This window comes from Oncorhynchus kisutch, linkage group LG4, assembly GCF_002021735.2.
Source record: "Oncorhynchus kisutch isolate 150728-3 linkage group LG4, Okis_V2, whole genome shotgun sequence".
NCBI lineage: Eukaryota > Metazoa > Chordata > Actinopteri > Salmoniformes > Salmonidae > Oncorhynchus > Oncorhynchus kisutch.
This window is the reverse complement of record NC_034177.2, coordinates 60,803,737-60,830,634: the sequence shown is the minus strand read 5'-3', so window position 1 is coordinate 60,830,634 and position 26,898 is coordinate 60,803,737. Positions and strand designations below refer to the sequence as shown.

At 40.4% G+C, this 26,898-nt stretch overlaps 1 protein-coding gene across 1 annotated transcript; it reads right to left on the bottom strand.

The window, feature by feature from the left end:
* Nucleotides 1-808: 808 nt before the first annotated feature.
* On the bottom strand, nucleotides 809-25,800 carry LOC109889790 (brorin). Its single transcript, XM_020481507.2, has 4 exons — nucleotides 25,463-25,800; nucleotides 15,919-16,679; nucleotides 14,126-14,255; nucleotides 809-3,270 (listed from the first exon to the last, which is right to left on the bottom strand). Exons 2-4 carry the CDS (start codon nucleotides 16,597-16,599, stop codon nucleotides 3,119-3,121), a joined length of 963 nt encoding a protein of 320 aa, XP_020337096.1. The 5' UTR covers nucleotides 16,600-16,679; nucleotides 25,463-25,800; the 3' UTR covers nucleotides 809-3,118.
* Nucleotides 25,801-26,898: the final 1,098 nt, after the last annotated feature.

The following is a 26,898-nucleotide window of genomic DNA, read 5'->3' as shown; positions in this document are numbered from 1 at the left end:
TTCAGTCCTTCCTCGTTTCATGTATCAAACAGTTGTTTCAGTTATATTAAAACCAGGAAAATCTGGAGAGTCCCCTGCGGATTATAGACACATAAATGTAATAAATTGTGACAATAAAATAAAAACAAAACATATAAGAAATAGAATGGCAAATGTCTTACCAGACTTCATACAAATCAATCAAACAAGGTTTATTAAAAAAAAGACACTTACAAACAAATACAAGAACATGTTTCAGTTTATTACAATACACAAAAAAACAAGATAAAGATTTTTCAACAGTGTCTGTTGATGCCAAAAAAAAGACTTTCGACCATATTGACAGGCCTTTTCTATAAAAAACTTTGGAAGATTTCAACTTTCCAGCTAAAATAATACATTTCATAAAATAATTATAATGTTCTAAAGCAAACTTATACACAAATATTACATTTTCTGATGAAATGACTTTAGAAAGAGGCACAAGACATGGATGTCCCCTCTCCCCCCTTCTGTTCACACCGGCAATTGAACCGCTTGCAGAAAGAATTAGACAGAACACAAACGTAACAGGTATTAGCATAGGTAAACATCAATAAAGACCAAAATGTATTTGCTGATGATCTCCTGATATACCTGACCAATTTTGAAAACTCAATGCCCCCTTTGATAAAAATATTTTCTGAATACTCAAAAAATCTCAGGATACAAAATGAATGGCAATAGGAAAAATAAAAATAATAACTTATGATCTACAGTAATCCTTTAAGTGGACCACAAACAAAAATGAAATACGTAGGATGCTTAATAAGTGCCAACAAACAACAAATATGTAAAGATAATTTTATTCCATTACTCAACAATATGAAAGCAGATCTAATTCAATTGAATAATCTTCCCATGAATGTTACAGGTAGAATAAACCTCTTTCGAATGGCATGGCTGCCTGAAGTTTTTGTATATATTTTCGCAAACACCGAAGACATTCTTTTAAAAAGTATACCCGGTCATAACAGACTTTATATGGGCATATAAAATTCATAGAATAAAAAGGAAAGTTTTACATCGTCCTATGTCTGAGGGTGGTTTTACACTTCCAGACCTGGAATTGGATCAACTCGCTACACAAGGCTTTTACTTACGACATGTGGTTAAATGCACTAAAGAGGAACAATGGATACATACTTAAGCTGCACATGCTCATCCCCAGAATCTTCCTACGTGTCTATTTTCAAAGGATAAAGCTAAGAACATTAACAACTTCATAGTTAAGAACACTATAACAATTTGGCAGAAAAAGAAACGTGTACTACAAGAACCAATATCACACCCTAAAAACACAACCTTCTGGAACAATCCTTGGATAGCTTTTCAGAATTCACAGATAAATTGGTCCACATGGAAAACGTAAATATAAAGGCACAGAAACTGAAAATTACTTGGTAACAGAAAATACATTATTTCCATGACAGAATTAAAAAGTGATTTTGGACTAACCAATGCAGACAGTTTCGAATACATACTTAAAAGTTACATATCACAAATATATTTTGGACATCAGAGCAACCTTGAGGGAATCCTATTTCAGTCGGAAAAGGATGTTCATATGATAGGGAAGATATACAAAACCTTGCAAAGAGCCTATCCAACTGACAATATCTTAGAAAAAAATGTAAACCATTGGAACCAATACTTAAAAAGAACTGATGTTGGCATAAGAAGGAGGGAAGTTGGAGCATCACTAACAGAATTACAGTTAACACAAATGTGTGCTTAATCCAGTATAAAATAATATATAGAATTTATTTTACAAGATAAATACGAAAATTCTACAACACAATGGCAGATTCATGTTTTAAGTGTAAAACAAATAACGACTCAATAATCCATGCTTTCTGGGAATGCTATAAAGTTCAGAAGTTGTAGGCGGAACTAGAAAGTTGGTTGTCAGAAAAATTACAATGTAAACTTACTTTCAATCCATCTGCCTGCATATTTCAAGACATGGTGTAGTGAGATACCCAATGGACTGGATGATTCTCTTCCCATCGCTCATCTTGAAAAAACAAACTAAAAACGTGCCAAATTAACATAATGGCAAAAATCAAAATATTTACTATTGAAATATTGAAATAGCATGGGCGACCAAGAAAAATAAATTGGTACAATATAAGGCCAAGTGGCAAACAATAATGCAGGCACTGGGGATGGGGGTGTGAGCATGTGGGTCTGGGCAGATGAGAGGTAGTCATCATTTGTGTGTGTGTGTCTGTAAGTTGTTGTTCGTATGTATAAGTTTGTGTCTGGAGTTGGATAAAAAAAAATACAATTGAAAAAAAAAATATTATACTTTTTTAAACTGTATTTGGTTCAAGAAATTGATTGATATTATCATACAAGCACCTACAGCGCACAGGTTGCTGTTTATTTTAAACGTGAATACATAATACAAATAGAACTGCTTACAAAAAGCGCATAAAATCAAAACACATTGAAATTGCAAAATACATATAAGTAAATCACAAAACAGTCATGTAATTTCTTACATTTCTTCACTAAATTATTTTCAAAAATACGTACAATTTTCATATTGAAACCTTACAAGTTTTACCCATTGTTTTACTTCAGGTGGTGCATCGTGTAAGAATGACACCACCTGTCAGTAGGCTATGGTTTCTACCTCTATGAAACACAGACAGTAAGGATTCTATACATTCCATGATATTTATTTGACCTCTAACCCAATTCATTGCAGCTTAATAAAATGCAGTGGCTATAAAAAATATGTTTTGGCTAGTTTTTCTCCATAAATAATTCAGTACATAGATAAATAGATATTCTGTATATGGATTCAAACTCTTCATATAAAGCTTGATTTAATAATACATGTGATTGTAAATGCAGAAATCATATGGTCTGGGGGTGACCTTGATGTCTGGTATAGACTGGGTGAAGGCTGCATTGAGGTAGCCAGGTTAAACTACACTGAATGCTGCATTCAACATTTTTTTGCGCTCACCAGCGTTCAGTCTGGTTTAATCAGGCTAGCGTTGAGTTGCATGCTGGCTGACATGGACATGGGGTAGGGCGCCTATGGATCCATAGCCCCTGCCCCCATACCCACTGTCAGGGCCGGTCTCTAGCTCACCTGGCAATCATTCTTGCTGCAGGTAGCCTGATGTTCGATCTGCCACGTGCCCACTTCATACGTGCAGTAGCAGATTGTACACTCATCAATCTTCACCTCGCGCCCAGCTGGGATCACTTGTGTGTCTGCATAACAGTTTGGCCCTGGCAAAAGAAGAATCAAGGTAACTGTTAAAGTGACCTCAGACAATCTCAATGATTTTGTATACAGTCAATCAAAGAGCTGATCTACCCTGAAAAATAGCTTAGTGGGATTGTGAATGGAGTGGATGGGCTGGCTAAAGCCATCAGCATGCTTTGGTTCAGCTAGCGCCGAGCCAAACTCGGCTGGGCAAACCGAATAAGTGTGCTCGCATACTCCCTTAAAATACCTTTGTTGAAAAATGAGAAAAAAGCTTCAGTAGTACTGTTTGTCCATCTTGAGATTCCGTAGACAGTATACGCGTCCTCAAAATAGTAATAGATAACTCAACAAATATTTCTTTAATTTTTACGTTTTTTGCTGAGCAGATCTTAGTTGCGAATTTTACATATAACTAAGCTGTTTGGTGCATTATTTCTCAGGTGAATAAAAATTTATGAAAACAAATTGTCTCTTGTTGAATGACAACAAACACTTCATTGAAGAATCGCTACTGTTTACCAATCACCAATGAAGAGACGTAGACTTCGGCTGCCGAATTTGGCTTGCCTCAATGATTTTTTTTAATGAACAACCAAAAACAAACTTGCTGAAGACCAAAACGAACAAAAACGTCACCAAATGTCACCATAATACACATTACCAGTCAAAAGTTTGGACACACCTACTCATTCAAGGGTTTTTCTTTATTTTTTACTATTTTATACATAGTAGAATAATATTGAAGACATCAAAACTATGAAATAATCGCTACTGTTTATCAATCACGCCAATACAAATCGGGTAGAACACTGGACAGTTGAGATGCCGACACCCTGCGGTGTTAGAATTCCACGCACTCCAACAACAGTCCCACTGAGCTGTTTTTCATGGTGCCGAACCCCTGAACAGGTGGTAAAAAGGAAAACATGCCCAAATTCATTACCCTTCATTGGATTGTCTCTCTGATGAAAAATTATGTTACTAATGCACATATGAAAAACCACTTCAACATCATGCTTAAATCAGACATACAACTTTGCAAAACATCAATATTCTATTAATAAATGCAGTTGCACTGAAATGTAAAATCTCTGTTCATCAATTTTTAGTTTACAGTAGTTTAACCTACATTATTTTTATTTATTTATTTATTTCACCTTCATTTAACCAGGTAGGCAAGTTGAGAACAAGTTCTCATTTACAATTGCGACCTGGCCAAGATAAAGCAAAGCAGTTCGACAGATACAACGACACAGAGTTACACATGGAGTAAAAACAAACATACAGTCAATAATACATTATAAACAAGTCTATATACGATGTGAGCAAATGAGGTGAGAAGGGAGGTAAAGGCAAAAAAAGGCCATGGTGGCAAAGTAAATACAATATAGCAAGTTAAACACTGGAATGGTAGATTTGCAATGGAAGAATGTGCAAAGTAGAAATAAAAATAATGGGGTGCAAAGGAGCAAAATAAATCTATAAATTAAATACAGTAGGGAAAGAGGTAGTTGTTTGGGCTAAATTATAGGTGGGCTATGTACAGGTGCAGTAATCTGTGAGCTGCTCTGACAGTTGGTGCTTAAAGCTAGTGAGGGAGATAAGTGTTTCCAGTTTCAGAGATTTTTGTAGTTCGTTCCAGTCATTGGCAGCAGAGAACTGGAAGGAGAGGCGGCCAAAGAAAGAATTGGTTTTGGGGGTGACTAGAGAGATATACCTGCTGGAGGTGGGAGATGCTATGGTGACCAGCGAGCTGAGATAAGGGGGGACTTTACCTAGCAGGGTCTTGTAGATGACGTGGAGCCAGTGGGTTTGGCCAGCCAACGAGAGCGTACAGGTCGCAATGGTGGGTAGTATATGGGGCTTTGGTGACAAAACGGATTGCACTGTGATAGACTGCATCCAATTTGTTGAGTAGGGTATTGGAGGCTATTTTGTAAATGACATCGCCAAAGTCGAGGATTGGTAGGATGGTCAGTTTTGCAAGGGTATGTTTGGCAGCATGAGTGAAGGATGCTTTGTTGCGAAATAGGAAGCCAATTCTAGATTTAACTTTGGATTGGAGATGTTTGATATGGGTCTGGAAGGAGAGTTTACAGTCTAACCAGACACCTAAGTATTTGTAGTTGTCCACGTATTCTAAGTCAGAGCCGTCCAGAGTAGTGATGTTGGACAGGCGGGTAGGTGCAGGTAGCGATCGGTTGAAGAGCATGCATTTAGTTTTACTTGTATTTAAGGGCAATTGGAGGCCACGGAAGGAGAGTTGTATGGCATTGAAGCTTGCCTGGAGGGTTGTTAACACAGTGTCCAAAGAAGGGCCAGAAGTATACAGAATGGTGTCGTCTGCGTAGAGGTGGATCAGAGACTCACCAGCAGCAAGAGCGACCTCATTGATGTATACAGAGAAGAGAGTCGGTCCAAGAATTGAACCCTGTGGCACCCCCATAGAGACTGCCAGAGGTCCGGACAGCAGACCCTCCGAGTTGACACACTGAACTCTATCAGAGAAGTAGTTGGTGAACCAGGCGAGGCAATCATTTGAGAAACCAAGGCTGTCGAGTCTGCCGATGAGGATGTGGTGATTGACAGAGTCGAAAGCCTTGGCCAGATCAATGAATACAGCTGCACAGTAATGTTTCTTATCGATGGCGGTTAAGATATCGTTTAGGACCTTGAGCGTGGCTGAGGTGCACCCATGACCAGCTCTGAAACCAGATTGCATAGCAGAGAAGGTATGGTGAGATTCGAAATGGTCGGTAATCTGTTTGTTGACTTGGCTTTCGAAGACCTTAGAAAGGCATGGTAGGATAGATATAGGTCTGTAGCAGTTTGGGTCAAGAGTGTCCCCCCCTTTGAAGAGGGGGATGACCGCAGCTGCTTTCCAATCTTTGGGAATCTCAAACGACACGAAAGAGAGGTTGAACAGGCTAGTCATAGGGGTGGCAACAATTTCGGCAGATAATTTTAGAAAGAAAGGGTCCAGATTGTCTAGCCCGGCTGATTTGTAGGGGTCCAGATTTTGCAGCTGTTTCAGAAGATCAGCTGAACGGATTTGGGAGAAGGAGAAATGGGGAAGGCTTGGGCGAGTTGCTGTTGGGGGTGCAGTGCTGTTGACCGGGGTAGGAGTAGCCAGGTGGAAAGCATGGCCAGCTGTAGAAAAATGCTTATTGAAATTCTCAATTATGGTGGATTTATCAGTGGTGACAGTGTTTCCTATCTTCAGTGCAGTGGGCAGCTGGGAGGAGGTGTTCTTATTCTCCATGGACTTTACAGTGTCCCAGAACTTTTTTGAGTTAGTGTTGCAGGAAGCAAATTTCTGCTTGAAAAAGCTAGCCTTGGCTTTTCTAACTGCCTGTGTATAATGGTTTCTAGCTTCCCTGAACAGCTGCATATCACGGGGGTTGTTTGATGCTAATGCAGAACGCCATAGGATGTTTTTGTGTTGGTTAAGGGCAGTCAGGTCTGGGGAGAACCAAGGGCTATATCTGTTCCTGGTTCTAAATTTATTGAATGGGGCATGTTTATTTAAGATGGTTAGGAAGGCATTTAAAAAAAATATCCAGGCATCCTCTACTGACGGGATGAGATCAATATCCTTCCAGGATACCCCGGCTAGGTCGATTAGAAAGGCCTGCTCGCTGAAGTGTTTCAGGGAGCGTTTTACAGTGATGAGTGGAGGTCGTTTGACCGCTGACCCATTACGGATGCAGGCAATGAGGCAGTGATCTCTGAGATCTTGGTTGAAGACAGCAGAGGTGTATTTAGAGGGCAAGTTGGTTAGGATGATATCTATGAGGGTGCCCGTGTTTAAGGCTTTGGGGAGGTACCTGGTAGGTTCATTGATAATTTGTGTGAGATTGAGGGCATCAAGTTTAGATTGTAGGATGGCTGGGGTGTTAAGCATGTTCCAGTTTAGGTCGCCTAGCAGCACGAGCTTTGAAGATAGATGGGGGGCAATCAGTTCACATATGGTGTCTAGAGCACAGCTGGGGGCAGAGGGTGGTCTATAGCAGGCGGCAACGGTGAGAGACTTGTTTTTAGAGAGGTGGATTTTTAAAAGTAGAAGTTCAAATTGTTTGGGTACAGACCTGGATAGTAGGACAGAACTCTGCAGGCTATCTTTGCAGTAGATTGCAACACCGCCCCCTTTGGCAGTTTTATCTTCTCTGAAAATGTTGTAGTTTGGAATTAAAATTTCAGAATTTTTGGTGGTCTTCCTAAGCCAGGATTCAGACACAGCTAGAACATCCGGGTTGGCAGAGTGTGCTAAAGCAGTGAATAGAACAAACTTAGGGAGGAGGCTTTTAATGTTAACATGCATGAAACCAAGGCTATTACGGTTACAGAAGTCGTCAAAAGACAGCGCCTGGGGAATAGGAGTGGAGCTAGGCACTGCAGGGCCTGGATTCACCTCTACATCGCCAGAGGAACATAGGAGGAGTAGAATAAGGGTGCGGCTAAAAGCAATAAGAATTGGTCGTCTAGAACGTCTGGAACAGAGAGTAAAAGGAGGTTTCTGGGGGCGATAAAATAGCATCAAGGTATAATGTACAGACAAAGGTATGGTAGGATGTGAATACAGTGGAGGTAAACCTAGGTATTGAGTGATGAAGAGAGAGATATTGATAGGTGACTGCAGCCCAGGAGTGATTGATGGAACTCAGGAGTGATTGACGGAGCTGGCTAGCTCCGGAATAATTGATGTTTGCTCCGGAATCGACGAAAGCCGATAGTCACACGGATAGCAGCTAGCTAGCTGTGAGATCCAGGTATGAATGTCCAGAGAGCGGTTGAAATCCAGGGACATGGAGAGAAAAATTGGTCCGGTATGTTCTGTTCCGAGCCGCGCTGCGCCGTACAAAACCTGCGATAGATTTTCGAGCTAAAGGATAGCTGATGACCACAAACCGTGGTTAGCTGAATACTAACGATTTGCCAGTAAAGAAGCTAACTAGCTTCTGATTAGCTTCTGGATTAGCTTCTGGGCTAGCTTCTGGCTAGCTCCTGGCTAGCTTCTGGCTATTTTCTGGCTAGCTTCTTGGAGGATTACAGATTTGAGGTAAATAATACTTTTTTATAAATATAAATTGGTGAGGCAGGTTGCAGGAGAGTGTTTTGAAGATGAGTTGATGGAAAATTAAAAAAATGTATGTGAAAAAAGTTGTAAATATATATATATACGGGACACGACAAGAAGAGGACAAAAGACGTCTGAACTGCTATGCCATCTTGGAAACAAACATTATAACCTACTTAGCTCTGGTTCCCAGTTTTGAAACGGTGGCCATTGTCTCAAGAAGCTCCATTTGTCTTCCACAACTGGCTAAAAATATATTCACATAAATCATCCCTTATCGTTCAAGCAGCATGGACCCAAATACCCATTCCTGGAGCTGAAGCCACAACATGACATACAGCTGCAGGCAATGGTTCCTCCTTAAAAAAAACATGAGCTTGAGCAACACTATTCTGGTATTAAGATGCAGCTCCCACTGATAAGTTGTGAGTCTTTCAGCTGAAGCAATAGGAATCTTCACTGGACAGAAGCACTGAGGAGAGGCATGCTGGCGCATCAATCTATAGTGAACAGTTTGCTGGTTCTGTCAAAATGCGAGCACTCACAGATTTATAACTCTAGATGAAGACTGAAGAAACCCTCCCTGAATAACAACTCACCACATGTCCCGTCTTCTGTCGCAATTGAGTCATTAATAACATTAAGCAAAATATTTCCTCAAGGATAGTCTATCAAAATGATTGAGACAAACTGGTAAATAATGTGTGATGCTATAAAGAGGTATACTTCACCCCAATACAAACCAGGAGAAATGTTGCTATGTAGCTAAGACTTGTGCGACAGACAGCCCCGTCATCCATTTGTGGACAGAATGATTAGCATGACACTCAATCCTATTAATGTATGCACCCATGATGTGCCTCTCTGCTGTGCTTACTCATTGCTGTCACCCTTTCGTTCTGCTTATCACACGAATACCCATCTTTTAGCCACCATGGCTTCATTAACACAACATCTCTCTTCTCTCTGACAGTAGAAAGTGGTTTTTATCCGAAAACATTAAATGGGCCTCAAAAGAGCATTATCCACCATTAATAACCTCAAGCATCAGACTATATCAGAAAACACAAATGGACAGTCCAAAATGTGATTGTGTAATAGGTACTGAAAACTGAGCCGGTGAGCTGAATGTGAAAGAAGCGGCCATTAGCACCTGTGGCTCAACGCTACTGGCAGTAGACGAGAGATATAAATAAATCAGGGACACATCCTTATAATGTACACATCCTTAATGCTCCAATTTACTGGCTCTGAGAGTTGAGGTAAGGGAAATAGCAGAATAGTGAGAAATCCCTTCCCGTAATGTAGTTCTTTAGTACATATGCATTATGAATGCAGCAAAATGCCTTGGCTTTGTGAAAATGGTCATAGAAATTGTTTGGGTGTGAGAAGCCTTTGGAGCAGTGATTTTTTATGCTATGAATCATTTACTTCCCAACATGTTACACTAGAATGAGTGTGCCGTCTTGAATATGTGCTGCCATATATTCTGGAACAGTCGATGGTGTAAGACAGTGCCAGGTTTTACGTTCTGTGAATCAGCACACCTTCTATGTTAGGTTTTAGTGTTTATCTAGTAGTAGAGCATTTTCCATTCATGTTAATCTCACAAGCTGTCATTGTCTGTGTTTCCATGTACAACAAATAAGCTAAAGCAAAGGTGCCTGAAATAAACCTACACATATTTCCATCGTAATAGTCTTGCAAGTTGTCTAATAGAGTCTGCGGGGAGCATTATTGAAATAAAAAGAGCTAAATGTTGCACAGTTGAATGGTTATGGACAGCTGAGCTTTTGCATTTAATGAGTAGGAGTAATAGCATCGAGAATGGAAGCCATCGAGAATGGAAGCCATCGAGAATGGAAGCCATTGCTTTCCTTCATAATCAAGGGTGGTCGAGAGCTGCTTCAAAGTGGGAAATCAATGCAGTCTAATATCCCCACCACCATATATGTCTCCTACCCCTGCCATTAAATATATTTTCACGGCATCTCTAAACCTCTTCAATTAATATCTTTACCAATACCTCCCTCATTTTAAATGAGAGAGTTGCTGTTCCCCCTAGCGACCAGGCTTCTTCCTCTTGTGTTTTGCCATTTGAAAGGGTTTTGGCTACGGTCTCGACTGTTTATTACAACCTCCTGGGATGAGTGTCGACCCCAATGTCTGAGCCTTTGAGAGCACCACTTGTTTCCTTAAGTGTTGCCAAGGCGATGGTCTGCACGAGCAAAACTCGAGACGGAGGGGCTACCAGTACCACCACTGAGGCATTGAGGACAGAGGGAGTTAGAGTCAGTAAAGTCAACTACTGGATTCTTGGAAGCAGCAGGAAACTTAAAACTTACAGAAGTGATGCTAAATTTCCTTAGTATACTTTTAATCCATTGTGTCGACAGGTATAATTGAATTTGTGCACAAAACACGTGCATGGACTCTTTAGAAGTATTAAGAGGACGAGAAAGGTTGTTTTAGTCTTTCTTCCACACTTCAATTGACTGCACCTGTGCATTATGCATTCTGCCATCTGTATTTTAGTTATTATGTAATACCAAATACGATGTGATGATTGTATCTTCATGATAGATTACCCTGGTTCAATGAACAGGTAAAAACCTAATGTGAACCTGTTTTAATTTCACAAAGTTGCAATGCCACAGATGTTCTTTGATATTCATGAGCAACTGCCTGGGTTGGATGCTAGCGATATCTCTCACTTTCATCTGTCCCCCGTGGGTCTTCCTCAAGTGTCTCTTTGCGTACAGCGTGAACAACACATCTGAGACATGTTGCTCTCGCTGACGATCGTGAATAATTAGATAATAGATGAAGTTATCAAACTTCCCAACACGTAGGCTTTTTACAATGTTATTAGAATGCCTACTATCATAATTCATTATAGTAATGTAATGTATGTAAAAAATGAGATAAAAGAATGACAGCATTAATGCCAAGTAGGCTATGACTTAATTGACCAACTTCTATTTCTCAGATGTTCTTCTAAAAACCAAATTTATATTGAACATGTCAGTAAGGACATCTACTGTAATCTACTGACCCAAGTACAAGGTATTTTCCACAACTAGACAATCTTTTTTTTTGTCTCCCATCCTGTCTGTGACACGATGGCCATTAGCAATGAGAGGTGCTTTGATGTCATACTTCAGATGCATGGAGCGCTCAGGAGGTCGCAACAGCTGTTTCCCCCTTAGACAACATCTGTATGTGAGCCTGGCACTCCTACGATACAGTGAAAAACTTAAGAGACTACCTGAGTCAAACGTATTGGAGAACGGTTAAGCTGCTTAAGTTTGGTAGATCTGTAATCAACATTTAAGTGCACAGGGACATAAAGATCACTTACTGTAATCAAAAATCACAGCAAAAGTTGTGTTGTCTACCTACATGTTAACATACAAGGACACGTAATGTAAGACATGTGAATGAGGTGGCGACCCACTGGGCACACACTGTTTAACGGAAGTTGTTTCCATGCCATTTCAATTAAATCATGTTGAACCAATGTGGAATGGACATTGAATTGATGTCTGTGCCCAGTGGGAAGGGACCGTCAAGGGAAGCAAATGAGTATGTACTTCCATCTCTTTGACAGGGTATCAAACACATGAGAACCAGAACAACCTATTGTCCATAATGGTGCAACACTAGGACACTGAGATCAGAATGAAGATGTTGCCTACTGGCCCAGTAACACAACTTCCTGCATCAACACTCTTCCTGCGTCCCAATTATGTCTCTCTCCTCCTTGTTCACTTGACTTCACAGATTTTAAAGGAAATAATTGCTCTAAGAAATAGGGTGGAAACTCCCTCAGAGCTCAATGCTTTGAGCTCTGTGGGAAGTAGTGAATGAGTGTGTGAATGAGTGTACACTTTAGAAGAAAGGAGATCATTATTGGGACGCACCAATGTTTGTTTTTTTGCATAGTCCCTTAAAGCAGCTGGATGCGCAACATTAACAGAGACGTATGAGAAAAAGGTTAACTTCTCAGCTTGATTCAGATATAAGTGGCCTTTACAAGGGCTGACAATTGCCCTCTTACAGACGCCAGAAAATGAGTAACATTTATTTTTGTTACAAGACCGTGTAAATGTAGCCTAGACTATGAAACACAATGAAACAATTAAGACACCTAAACCCATGTTGAGGCCCATGAAAAAATCTACCGACCCAAGCACTTCTCAATGGTGTCACACCCTGATCTGTTTCACCTGTGTGCTTGTCTCCACCCCTCTCCAGGTGTAGCCCATCTTCCCTATTATCCCTTGTGTATTTATACCTGTATTCTCTGTTTGTCTGTTGCCAGTTCGTTTTGTTCTTTAATACCTACCAGCGTTTTTCCCTGCTCCTGCCTGTTTTCCTGCTCCTGTTTTCTAGTCCTTCCCAGGTTTTGACCGTTCTGCCTGCCCTGACCCTGAGACTGCCTGCCGTTCTGGACCATTTATACCTTCTCTGGATTATTGACCCCTGCCTACCTTGACCTGTTGATTGCCTGCCCCTGTTGTCAGGAATAAACTTTTGTTTCTTCAACGCTGTCTGTATCTGGGGCTTACCTCCAACGTGATAAATGGAGCCATGACAAAATGTGTTTCAAATGTACAGTCAAGTACCACTTTACATTTTTACAGTGCTACTCTAAAACGGGGGGAATTGAAATGTGGTAATCTTATGGTAATAGAGGGACTGAAGCTGGCCTTGATTCATTTTAAAACCACAACACTACAAAGCTCTTATTGCCTGAATGAGCGCATAGATTTGTTTGGATCTTTGATATACATGGACACCACATACAGTATGCCATATTTTTCCTAGTGCAGGTCCTTGTGCCTCTTCTCTGCAGATTCTTACCTCTGAAAATGGGAACCCACCAAAACCTGACTTTGGGGCAAACATTGAGTTGTTCAAATCTCAGCACCAAGGTACTTGTACTAACTTTAGCATTCCAAGACATCTCTTGAGAAAGAGAGAGCTCTACTGCTGAAGAGACAGGATGCACATGTATGCAAAAATAGCTATTGAAAAAATATCACTATCAATTAAATATATTTCAGAAAACAATACAGTACTAATATTAAATGGTGGTATTTCACAAGTGAAGATGACAAAGGTATTACTGTTTGTTGGTATCAGTTTTTGTGTGTTTGCAGCAATAGAGTAAATATGAAGATATTTAATTTCATGTTGACTGCATTTCCCTTGTTTGTGGTACGGCATCGCTTTAAGTGGCCGAGATATGTTCGAGATGCATATCACCAGTCATCATTATTTTTTGCTGAAGGAGGCAACGTTGCTGACATTGCCATGTTGCATTAGAGTCACGCCATGAAAAACAAGGGGACACAATCTAGGACATGCTGTCTAAAATCATCTGAAACTATTTCAGATAATCCACAGTGAGCCAGAGAGGCAATCCTATAAGATGCAAGTGCAATGCTTTCAAATCAGAAGCTTCTCACCCTAACCCAGGATTCCCAAATCTTGATTCGCCTTTTATTTACACCAGCAAATTGTGGCAACTTACCAGGAGCATCTGTTCACGTTGGAAAAAAATAGGGCTGGGTAATAAAAGAGGCATTCACACTTACACACGATCATACTAATTAATAGCACTGCAACAAACTATGATAAGGCATGATTTTTCTGGCCAATCATGTATGATTTCCCAAAGACAAACACTCAAATTCAAATGGTAAATGAAATGGCTCAGTGCTGCATGTGTGCATGCTGTGTGTTCCGTATTAAGGTAACGTAAGTGTTTTGAGACAAGCATGATCACTCACCGGTCTTACAGATGGGGCAGCACTGATCAGGCTCATACTCTGGATCGACACACTCTGTTTGAGGGCATGCTGACACAGAGCACAACACCTCTCCACTCCCCTCACAGCGACACTTCTCACACGGAGACACCTGGGGGCAGAGGGAGAAAGACTATTTGTAAATCTCTTTCATGTAAGCACTCACTCGCACACAGACACAGACACACACACACACACACACACACACACACACACACACACACACACACACACACACACACACACACACACACACACACACACACACACACACACACACACAGGCACACACACATGTCCGTCCCACCAGCCAACACAATGACATTAAACATCGAACATTCAGCCGCAAAGCTTAGAACACAGGAAGTTCCGATCTTACAGAACGTTATTGGAAATAAATACTTTATTTGAAGGAGAGGAGAAATTAACTTCAGTGCGCAATCAACCGAAAATGGGGAAATCAATGTGCTGATTGTGTGCTCAGTGGGTAACAGATAGAAGCTTCCAAGTGTATTGCTTTGTGAACAAGAGAGAACAGTTTGTTTGTTTAATGGAGCTTTCCATTTCTGAAAGTATTGGAGAAAAACAGGTCCGAAAGACTGTCTGATGCAGCTTGTGCCGACGATACGCCTTCAACCAAGTCACCCCCCTCGACTGGAGATGTTACCGCTGTAGGTTTTAGTCTGAAGGCACTCGTGGCCATGTGAGGCTTTCCTTTTAATCAGAGACCATAGGTTAATCCTAACAGCATGGATCAAGTTGATTGCAGAGCGTCTCGAGCTTCGGCCTGGCACTCCACTGTGAAAAACGGCAAGAGAGACGCCACTTACTGTACCACCGCAGAACACAGCAATCAACCAGAAGGCTCTGCCTGTTGCTTTGTTTGAAATCCCATAGGCAGGCACCCACGGAGGATAGTGCTATTTACTTCAATGGAAGTCGGTATCTCTCTCTCTTTCTCTTTCTCTTCTCTTATCTCTCTGTCTGTCTCTCTCTCTCTCTCTCTGCAGACTTATCCCAGGAGAGCAACAAGCTGTGCCTGTCCATACAGAGCTGCTTGTATCACTCTGCGTTAGCAGAAATAAATCCCATATTAGACCTAACCTCTTGGTGTGACCCTCCAGTGCTAGCACAAAGGGACGCATTATACAGCCACATATAATACATTTTTGATCAAATATAGAATAGAAAGTTGATGGTATAGTAAATCAAGAGATAAGGCCTTTTGAGGTCTCCTGAGCTTGGCTTAAAATAGATAACTTCACAAAAACTAGCAAGTGCATCAAGATAGGAATATCAAGGAAAAAAATACTCTTAAGCTTAAACCGTACTATTCAATTCAGCAGCGCCAAGTAAAATTCAAGCTTTGTGTGAATAAAATAAATGCTAACTTTTAAATGTGCTTGGCTGCTTTTTTGCTTGCTGCACTGAAAATGATTGTTGTCTTGGTATAGTGCTCACGATGAACCCAGCATACAACTGGCAGGCTAAGGTCTACTGAGACTGAAACGTTGGTAACAAGATGCATTCAATCTGTGGCGCATGTAGATCACCAGTGTGCTGGAGTTTCTTTTCAACTCAGAGGTTGATCTCGTGAAGCACAGACTGTCGAAGAGACATTCATGTAGCCAAATATTTTGCAACGGATAACAAACACAAATGTTTCTTATTGGACATGTTGAGGCAATCCCTTCCCTTTTTGGCTTGTTTGCTTTTGTTTGGTTCCTAGAGAATACGACCCTGTAAATCTTTAAAGACCTAATTTCCAGACTCACCTTAAACTCTTGTAGCGTTGCGTAGACTTTTCCCCTGAACTCACAGTAGTTCTTCTTCTCCTTGCACTCTGGACAGCACTGGCTGGTGTCCACCCGGATGCAGCGAGGGTGAACTTTGGGACATTCAGGCTTGGCACACAGGGGTCCCTCGTCCGTGCAGAGGCAAGGGCACGTGGAGGGCCCCGGAGTAAATTTCTCCCCGATGGCAAACACAAAGCCACTCTCATCAATGCAGCCCTTCCCCCTGTAATCTGGATATGCGTACTCGTCGATAGCGTCGAGAGAGAGGTTTGTTTCACTTGTAGGGCCCTCGTCTACTCGACTCAGGCCCCCCTCTTGCTCTTCCCACAACTCCTGTGATGCCTTCCCACCCTTGGATCCACCACGTTTCTGGGAGCTGGAGTTCGTCCTGGATCTGTTGACAGAAGTTCTATTGCTGACCCCTCTGTTGGCCTCCAGGCCCATGAAGCTGATCTCCTTCAGCTGTTGTTGGGTGCTGTAACTGAGCACCCCCTCCGAGGCCTGCTGCTTGTCATACTTGTCCTCTCTGGCCTGGGTCAGGACACGCTCAAAGCGTTCCCGGCTCACCAACAAGTCTGCCACGGGATTACACTGAGTACTGGTCATGAGAAACCACATAACAAACAGGACTTCCGCTGTCATGGCAACAGAGTGCAGCATCTCTCCCCACCACCTGTAAGGTGGGATGACACCTTGGCTTCACATAACACACTTCACATCTCCGGTGTGAGCCAGTCCATCTGGAAAAAGAAAATTAAACCGTTATTAATTATTTGTCAGGATTGTCACATTTAGTATAGACATTTATATTGTCTCCTAACGTGGTCCAGAATCAGTTGGATAGATGCGGTGTAGAGGTCAATGGAATGCAGACCGTGGGGGATAGAAGAAGGATGCCAGATGATGCACATTTCAACAAATCTGATCTTACAAAGTGAATATTCTTCAAATGCATCATGATAGATGTATTAGGACAGGCCCACAGTGTGGTTACTAAAGTCCGATTTGGATATACAGGGTATTTGGCAGATTTCACAGCACAACATTTAGAAGTTGTCCCTTTTCAGGTATAGAAGAAGTGACTGCTAAACGCTAACTCCTGGTTTGTATATGCTAACTCCTGTTTTGTATATAGCATAGCTAGCATAAAATAAATTAGAGGTGGTAGTCAAAGTCGTTTTTAACTGTAATACAGTTTATTGCTGACGATGACATGAACATGTATTGGGGTTGACATCCATACAGCATTATACTCTGATGTTTACCTTAACATAGTGTGAAATACACATACAAATAATAGACTAAAGCTGTGTCCGAATACTCATACTAACCGCACTAACCGTACTATTTGTGACGTGAATGAAGTACATAGTATGCTTATTGGTCATAGTATGGATATAGTTAGTATGCCAAAAGTTCCCATATGTCGTACTAAATTCTCCAAAATATAAAGTATACATGCAGAGGACACTATTTCTGTACTTTAGGGCCCATAATGCAATTCTTCAGGAAATGGGCGTGGCTTCACATCGTTTTCAGATTTGAAGAAAATTTCGAAAAATATACAGCCCGAAGTACGAGAGCGGATACAAATGAATTGCTTTAACCTATTATGACAAATGTTAAGAAAATGTTGATCAATGTAATAAAGTAACGACTTTTCAAATAAGTTACCTTACACATTCTGTTGGCTGACAATTTGCTAGCTACGCTGTCCTTACGAACCACATAGTATATCATTACAGCAGTATGTACCGGTATTTTAGCTAGCTACCTAACGTTAATTGGCTACTTATACATCAAACTTGCCAGTATATTAACTATAGGCTATCTAACTAACTACTAATGGTATATAGTATGTAGTATATACTCATTAAGCATGTAGTAAGTATGGGTATTCGAACCCAGCCTAAATGTAGGCTAATTTTGCAGGGGGGCAATAAGAAGATTCAGGAACTTTCCCCCACGCGAATCCATGACATTTACATTGTTTGGTCGAGTTCCATTGACCTCTTTATGCATCTAGCTGGCTATACAGCATAAACAGATATGACTAATTGTCTCCATGTTAGCCCCAATAACGGTAAGAATTCTGTTTTTTGATTGCAATGTCTGATCCTATCAAAGAAACACCTCACATGACATAAAGAAAAGCCTATTTACTGGGACTGTATTGATTTGGCCTGTCAGGAAATCAATAGGCTTTCTTACATGAACGCTTCCTTGCATCAAATACTTCCAGCAGAGATAGACTGAGGAGAAAATGGCTCAAAAATAACTTGAATCTAACACTCTCACTCCCAACTCAGAACAAAGGAAAAATAATCAATGGATACCAGTTCAAATAAACCAGAGAACTGTATACAGGGAGAAATTGATTAGAAAAGAGATCATGATTCTCTTCAGGAAGAATGAATTTACTGTAGCTTGAAGAAATGACCAGACCAACTTAGATCAGTGAACAGTGTTATAAAGAACAATAAAATGAAGTGTGTCCTTATACAGTATATTCTATAACTTTGGCTCCTGTTTTGTGCAGTGGTCTCAAACTCCAGACAGGGCCACCAAACTGCGGCTTACGGATCTGATGTGCCCCACTGGCCAGGAGTTTGAGACCACTAATGAAAAGGGAATAAAAATTACGCCTTTGGATTCAATATTTATATTTGTCAAACAATGGCCATATCTACCAAATTCAGTAATCATAATCTACCAAATTCAGTAATCAAACAATGGTTGTGTCATGACAGTGTTTGGTTGTCATAACAGACACCAACTGTCATGACTATTTGCTGTATTACATTTTCTATGACAGTATCATGACACCACCACCCTAGGTAAGTACAGTGCCTTCAGAAAGTATTCATACCCTTTGACTTATTATTTTTGTTATGTTACAGCCTGAATTCAAAATGGATTATATATTTTTGGAAATTCACTCATCTACACACAATATCCCATAATGACAAAGGGAAATAATCAGAAATGTTTGCAAATTTATTGAATATATTATTTACATAAATATTCACACTCCTGAGTCAATACTTTGTAGAAGCACCTTTGGCAGCGATTACAGCTGTGAGTCTTTCTAGGTAAGACTCTAAGAGCTTTCCATACCTGGACTGTGCAACATTTGCCCATTATTCTTTTCTAACTTCTTCAAGCCCTATAAATTGGTAGTTGATCATTGCTAGACAACCATTTCCAGGTCTTGCCATAGATTTTCAAATAGATTGAAGTCAAAACTGTAACTCAGCCACTCAGGAAGATTCACTATCTTCTTGGTAAGCAACTCCAGTGTAGATTTAGGCTTTTGTTTTAGGTTATTGTCCTGCTGAAAGGTGAAATCATCTCCCAGTGCCTGGTAGAAATCAGACTGAACCAAGTTTTTCTCTAGGATTTTGCCTGTGCTTAGTACCATTACATGTATTTTTTTATCCTCAAATACTCCCCAGTAGATAACAATTACAAGCATACTCATAACATGATGCAGCCACCACTAAGCTTGAAAATATGGAGAGTGCTACTCATGAATGTGTTGTATTGGATTTGCCCCAAACATAACCCTTAGTATTCAGGACAAAAAGTGAATTGCTTTGCCACATTTTCTTGCAGTATTACTTTATTGCCTTGTCGCAAACAGGATGCATGTTTCTGAATATTTTTTATTCTGTACAGGCTTCCTTCTTTTCCCTCTGTCAGTTAGGTTAGTATTGTGGAGCAATTCAAATGTTGTTGATCCATCCTCAGTTTTCTCCTATCACAGCCATTTAACTCTGCAACTGTTTTAAACTCACCATTGGCCTCATGGTGAAAGTTTTGAGTGGTTTCTTACGGAGTTAGGAAGGATGTCTGTATCTTTGTAGTGACTGGGTGTATTGATACACCATCCAATGTGTAATTAATAACTTCACCATGCTCAAATGGATATTCAATATCTGTTTTTTTCCATTTGTATCCATCTACCAATAAGTGCCCTTTGCGAGGCATTGGAAAACCATGTTCTTTGTAGTTGAATCTGTGTTTGTAATTCACTGCTCGACTGAGGGACCTAACAGATAATTATATATGTGGGGTAAAGAGAGGAAGTAGTCCTTCTAAAATCATGTGAATCAATATTATTGCACACAGAGTGAGTCCATGCAACTTATTAGGCCATTTTTTACTCCTGAATGTATTTAGGCTTGCCAAAACAAAGGGGTTGAATAGTTATTGACTTTAAACATTTCAGCATTTCGTTTTTAATTCGTTTGTAAACATTTTCAAAAACATAATTCCACTTTGACATTATGGGGTATTGGAAAAAAGTCAAGGCGTGTGAATACTATCAGCTTGTGCGAGATGGAACAGCCCATAGAAGCAGGCGCCTATCTCCTGTTTCTGCGGTATTCAAGTGCACCTCCTAGACAGGACTGTTAGTCTGTCACAGGTCCTTACCGCCATCGGGTCCCATTTTTATAGTCCTTGGTATGACTCATCCAGGGATGTATCTCCCAACCTTCCAATATCAGGGTGAACACTCTATCCACAATGCCACAGAGTTGGTCCTAGGTAAGTAGGACGGACGTCAATTACTGCAATGAGTTGACGAGGTCATGTTGATGACACCCGTATGCAATGTCTTGTGACAGAGACGAAGACACGTTTTGTTTCATTACTAATCAATCTATTTGAGTCACTAAACTATCATAATATGTCATTTATTTTTGTGATTGAATGCCTTTCTGTGATTTGTTCGACACTGCAGCGGAATGGATGTGTCTATCTCTGTGTAAAAAGGTAAGATTTCTCTGTATTGACTTTGACCTAACAATGAGCTGTAGACATGTATCGGGACCCATTTAAAAAGAGTCCATGCAGTATTGATTCAAATGTCAACTCCACTGGCACTGAATTAGCTTTCAACAGAGTAGCTGCAACTACCGTTTCCTAATTAGGATTCTCATGAAAGAATAGAAGCTGTATAAATATTTTAAGCTTTCTCTGAGCAAGTCAGTCTTTAAAAAAAATGCTGTATAGTAATATAAAGGGAACAAGAAACATATGTTATCAGTAACAACGTAAAAAAAAAAAAAAATTCTTAGGATATGCCACACTAATAAATGGATGGGCCTGTCCTGGCACCTCGGGGAAGTATATATTGAGATAAGGGCTGCGGGAATTCAAACTCAATTCCAAACATAAATTGGAAGTCACTTCATGTGTAGTCTCAACACCACGGCCCTAGACTTCCAGCCCGGGGACGAGGTTACTTCAACATCTGCATTTAAGACAATGATAATTTTGCAATACCCGAAAACAATTCCTATCCATTCACAGAACAGACTTAAATTGAAAATGAGTGGTGTGGGATGCCAGTAGCGTTTGGTATTTGTGAGGTGATTCTGTTCTGTTAAATTGTTGTGTATGAGCCAAGAGGCAAAATCAAAGAAGCAAGGCTGAGACTGGGCTCTGAGAGGTGGCAGAACAAGGTGCATACCGATAGTGCCGCAGCAGACAGAGCCAGTGGTTCATTAGTAAAAGGACATCATTTGGCTCTATTTGCCGTAACCTAAAAGCTGCTAGTGCCTGGCTGCGACAGTCCCGCTGCTACTGCTGCTGCATGCTAGCTGTCCTCTTTCCCTGGACTCTGCATTGTCCTCAGGCTAACCATCAACCAGAATCTGGGTTCATAGTGGCTCTCGTCAACTGTGTGTTCGTCTTTCTTTTTCTCATATTGTTTTTCTCTTATTGCCTTTTATCTGTTAGTTCATGTGGAAGTCAATTGCATATGTGGAAATAATCCCAATGATTATCTAACAGTGGTAATGAGTTATTTCTGTATAATTCAGTACAGCAATAGTGGTTGCATGAGCACAGAATGAATGGTTTATTGATGCCTGTCTGGCTGACAGAAGACTATCAATGTTTCCAGTGACATTTAAAGGTGTACTGCCCTACTGGTTTAGAATGAATGAACAGGTTTTGTCTTTTGATGAGAGCAGGTTTAGGCTAGTCGTTACTGTTGACACAGTTGTAATTCAGTCGAGGTTCAGTCGAAGTTGTCTTCACATCTCAAAATGCCTATCTGACTGAACAATGCAATGTCTGACTGAACAATGCAATGTCTCAGCAACATTTAATCGGGCTTGGCAAAATTTCATCTGGCTATGCTATTTAAGAGTGTGAAACTGCCAGGTTCAATAACATTTAACGAGACACTGAAATTGTGGCATATGTTATATTATAGTCTTATTCATCAGCCAGCCTGGCAAGGAAGGCTACATCAAATCTTAACTAGACTACTGGTCAAAAGTTTGGACAGACCTACTCATTGAAGGGCTTTTCTTTATTTGTACTATTTTCTACATTGTAGAATAATAGCGAAGACATCAAAACTATGAAATAACACATATGGAGTCATGTAGTAACCAAAAAAGTGTTAAACAAATCAAATATATTTTATGGTTGAGACCAGTCAGTTGTGTTGTGACAACGTAGTGGGGGTGGTATACAGAAGATAGCCCTATTTGGCAAGAGACCAAGTCCATATTATGGCAAGAACAGCTCAAATAAGAAAAAAAGAAATGATAGTCCATCATTATTTTAACACATGAAGGTCAGTCAATACTGAACATTTCAAGAAAGTTTAAAGATTCTTCAAGAGCAGTTGCAAAAACCATCAAGCGCTATGATGAAACTGGCTCTCATGAGGACTGCCACAGGAATGGGATACCCAGAGTTACCTCTGCTGCAGAGGATACGTTCATTACAGTTACCAGCCTCAAAAATTACAGCCCAAATAAATGCTTCACAGAGTTCAAGTAACAGACACATCTCAACATCAACTGTCCAGAGGATGTCAACATCAACTGTTCATGGTCGAATTGCTGCAAAGAAACCACTACTAAAGGACACCAATAATAATAAGAGACTTGCTTGGGCCAAGAAACAAGAGCAATGGACATTAGACCAGTGAAAATCTGTAATTTGGTCTGGAGTCCAAATTGGAGATATTTGGTTCCAACCGCCATGTCTTTGTGAGACCCGGTGTGGGTGAACGGATGATCTCCGCATGTGTATTTCCCACCGTAAAGCATGAAGGAGGAGGTGCAATAATGTGGGGGTGCTTTGCTGGTGACACAGTCTGTGATTTATTTAGAATTCAAGGCACACTTTAACCAGCATGGCTACCACAGCATTCTGCAGCAATAAGCCACCCCATCTAGTTTGGGCTTAGCGGGACTATCAATTGTTTTTCAACAGGACAATGACACAACACACATCCAGGCTGTGTAAGGGCTATTTTACCATGGAGAGTGATGGAGTGCTGCATCAGTTGACCGGGCCTCCACAATCCCCGACCTCAACCAAATTAAAATGGTTTGGGATGAGTTGGACCGCAGAGTGAAGGAAATCAGCCAACAAGTGCTCAGCATATGTGGGATCTCCTTCAAGACTGTTGGAAAAGCATTCCAGGTGAAGCTGGTTGAGAGAATGTCAAGAGTGTGCAAAGCTGTCATCAAGGCAAAGGGTGGTTATGTGAAGAATTTCAAATATAAAATGTATTTTGATATATATTTTGATATAAATATATATATATATATATGTTTTTTTTTACATGATTCCATATGTGATATTTCATAGTTTCGATGTCTTCACTATTATTGTACAATGTGGAAAATGGAAAAAAAACACACAAAAAAACATGAATGAGTAGGTGTTCTAAAACTTTTGACAGACAGTGTCTAATAAAATGCCAGTTTTACATTAAGTGAAGACTGTATAGTTGTTGCTGATAGACTCATGTATAATATTTGAATTGGACTGGTTTGGCAAGGGCTGGCCAATACAAATGATTTAGATGAGCACTTTTGGGGACCTGATCTTCCTCATCCTTCCTTCTTTGTTGAGAGCCTAGAGTTGTTCCATGGCTGAATGCTCTAAATGCTCTTGTTGGTCCAACACACATCTATGAAGGGTCAATCTCTTATTCTTGAGTGGAGTTCTCACTTCATGCCAAAATCTTCTGGGGGAAACCAGCAAATAACGGCCACCATTGTTTATTCACGATTATCATCTCTACGCTATGCTGCTCGGCCTCCTTTGTTAGGGTGGGTCTACTAAATGATCTTATGTAGTCTTATGCAAATGGAAATGTAGTGGAGTCTGCCCTTAACTCCGAGGTTGGATAGCATCAGCAGTTTATAACAGACCGTAGCAGAGTAAGCTGGGAAAAGAATAACTGGCTGAAGCATTTCCTATTTTATGGCTCCTCACACAGTCATGTTGTACAACTGATGTACGGCAACACATTTGCCTCAATGGTTGTGATGCTATTGATATTGTTGTGATACAACAGAGAGCTTGACTGAAAAAAAATAATTATATATATATATCCACAATGCTTGTGAATTTATTTTTGTGCAGAAAAACTGTCAACTGTATCACAGTCGTATCAGCGGTACAATTTGAGCGTGTACAGGGCCATTGACTCTTAAATAAGGTAGCAACTGTGTGCTGGAGGTCACCTATCACATCAGCAATGAAACCCCATTCACACGACTAACCTCAAGACCAGTTCAACTCCCACACTGGGCTTACACTGGTTGAATCAACGTTGTTTCCACGTCATTTAATGACGTTGAACCAATGTGGAATAGACTTTGAATTGATGACTATGCCCAGTGGGCCATCGTGTAGTCGACAACCAAAATCCCCCAATTAAAGCTAAGCTGCAGTTATTAAAGGGAAAGGCAGTGTTCTCTTAAGGCTTATACTAAACTCCATTGCAACTATAACACAGACACACTCAAACGGATTGTTTGAGAGATGTTTACTAAGCACACTGACCTATTGGTTGTTAAATGATTATATGAGGTTTCTATGGTTCAACCCTTTCAACATGACATGATGACAAATTATGCATGTGATAGGAGAATTCAATGTTTTATATTGTAATTGCTTATTTCAAGAAGTTCATTTGCAGTATGATCAAATAGATTGTGCTTAGTCTTGACATCCCCACCTAAACATGTTTATTCAGTTTCCAGCACCTGTTACAGCGCTATAGCCTCGGTTACTAAATGGATTTTGGACATTGCCAGACATCTCAAAACAGGAGGTACGAATGTTATTTCGCAGCGAATTCACATTGTTGTCCAATTCAACATAAAATAAAACCTTTCATTATTCTGATTATAGCGACATACACATTTAGTTTATTCGATTGGTCGTTCAGATTAGAGCGCAACAGTCTTATACGCAGGTAGACCGTCTTCGAATGGTTTTATTATGTTATTACTACCTCGCCGGTTTACAATCTGTCCAGATATGCATGCACATTAAAATCCATTCTGTATACTATAGATGTCAGGGGCGTGATGCTATGAATCATCAGATATTTACACAACTATCTCCTATTGAACAAAGTCAATTGGTATGAATGAAGCCATATTATTTCATATTGGATTAATTGGTGGGGTATACACCTGCATAAATTGCGAACCAATTGAAAGTGGCAGATAATATAAATGCATGTTACCTGTAAGCTTCTGCATGTGTCCTTTATCCGTTGGCTGACGGTTGGGTTGAGGAAGAAGTCGAAGCTTTCTTATTGCAGGCTATAAGCTGCCCACGGTAACAACATATCACTATAGAGACAGAGAAACGGTCGTATATAGCCTACAACAAACCAATAATACAAACACTATTGCAAACACTGATCTAGTAGCGTAGTTCCCAATAAGGATGCTTGATTGTCTAGACGTGTCTTGCACAACTTACGGTCTTCCTTTCTACGTACAGTATAACAACTGTTCTGTCGTTCGTTCGATACACCGTGAGACGAGTGTGGCGCCAATGCTCTCCCTGGTCTACATTGGCACTTTTTTTGTTATGGGTGACCAAAAAAACATTAGGGTACTTGCGTCACATATTCATGGGGTCAATGAAATAGGAGCGTGGACTTGACCACTAGAAGGGCTGTGTATGGCTTCTTTATGGAGAATTCAACCAATAAAGCACGAGTGGAGTCTGTGAAGACCCTCGGGTTAACGAACCAACCAAGATATTGTTTTTAGTAGGTTATCCTGTTCTTTGAGGGTCCTTAAATGTAATGTTTCACTACAGTAATTTCATTTGGCGGATATGAGAAAAGCATTGTGAACTGAGACTGTGCCCAGACAAATCAATGCTCAAGTCAAAGAACACACACACACACACACACACACACACACACACACACACACACACACACACACACACACACACACACACACACACACACACACACACACACACACACACACACACACACACACACACACACACACACACACACACACACACACCTTACCTTTTTTACCACAATAAAAAATGATATAATTCATAACACATTCCAGTACCATAATTAAGCTATTTGGTCAATGTCTTACTCAATGCTCACTCTAGGCATTTATCAGAGTATGGCAACATGCATACTGTACATGTCATAGAGTAGCACTGCAGAGTGATTAAGCTCAAATCTTTCTCATTCCCAACACTGTGGGTACTGCATTAATATAATTGATTATTTTGAGTAATTCCATGCCCCTTTACTCTCCCCTGTGACAGGGCCAGAAGGGAAATCATTACTCTTACATTAAACAAAAGTCTGTGAACTCCTAACTGCCCAGGGCACACAGCCCAGCACCACTGTTGGCTGTTACTGCAGTTACCCTTCACCTAAGGTTGAAATGTCTTTACTTGCTGTCATTACATTCCCATTCCCTAACTATTGATTACATTCAACAGCATTTTAGACCTGAATGGAATAATCCACTATTTGGAAATGTAAGACCATGGTATGTATTTCTTGGGTTCTTAGGGGGTTGGATTGTGAGCACAGGGAAATTATGAATCTTTCAATTTATATAAAAAAGGTTTAATACAGTGCCTTCAGAAAGTATTTATACCCCTTGACTTATTCCACATTGTGTT

Coding starts and splice junctions, on each gene's coding strand:
- LOC109889790 (XM_020481507.2), bottom strand. CDS start 16,599: ATGCTGCACTCTGTTGCCATGACAGCGGAAGTCCTGTTTGTTATGTGG. Junction 14,256..15,918: donor CAACGCTACAAGAGTTTAAG/GTGAGTCTGGAA, acceptor CTCTGCCCCCAG/GTGTCTCCGTGTGAGAAGTG. Junction 3,271..14,125: donor CTGCCCCATCTGTAAGACCG/GTGAGTGATCAT, acceptor TTCTTTTGCCAG/GGCCAAACTGTTATGCAGAC.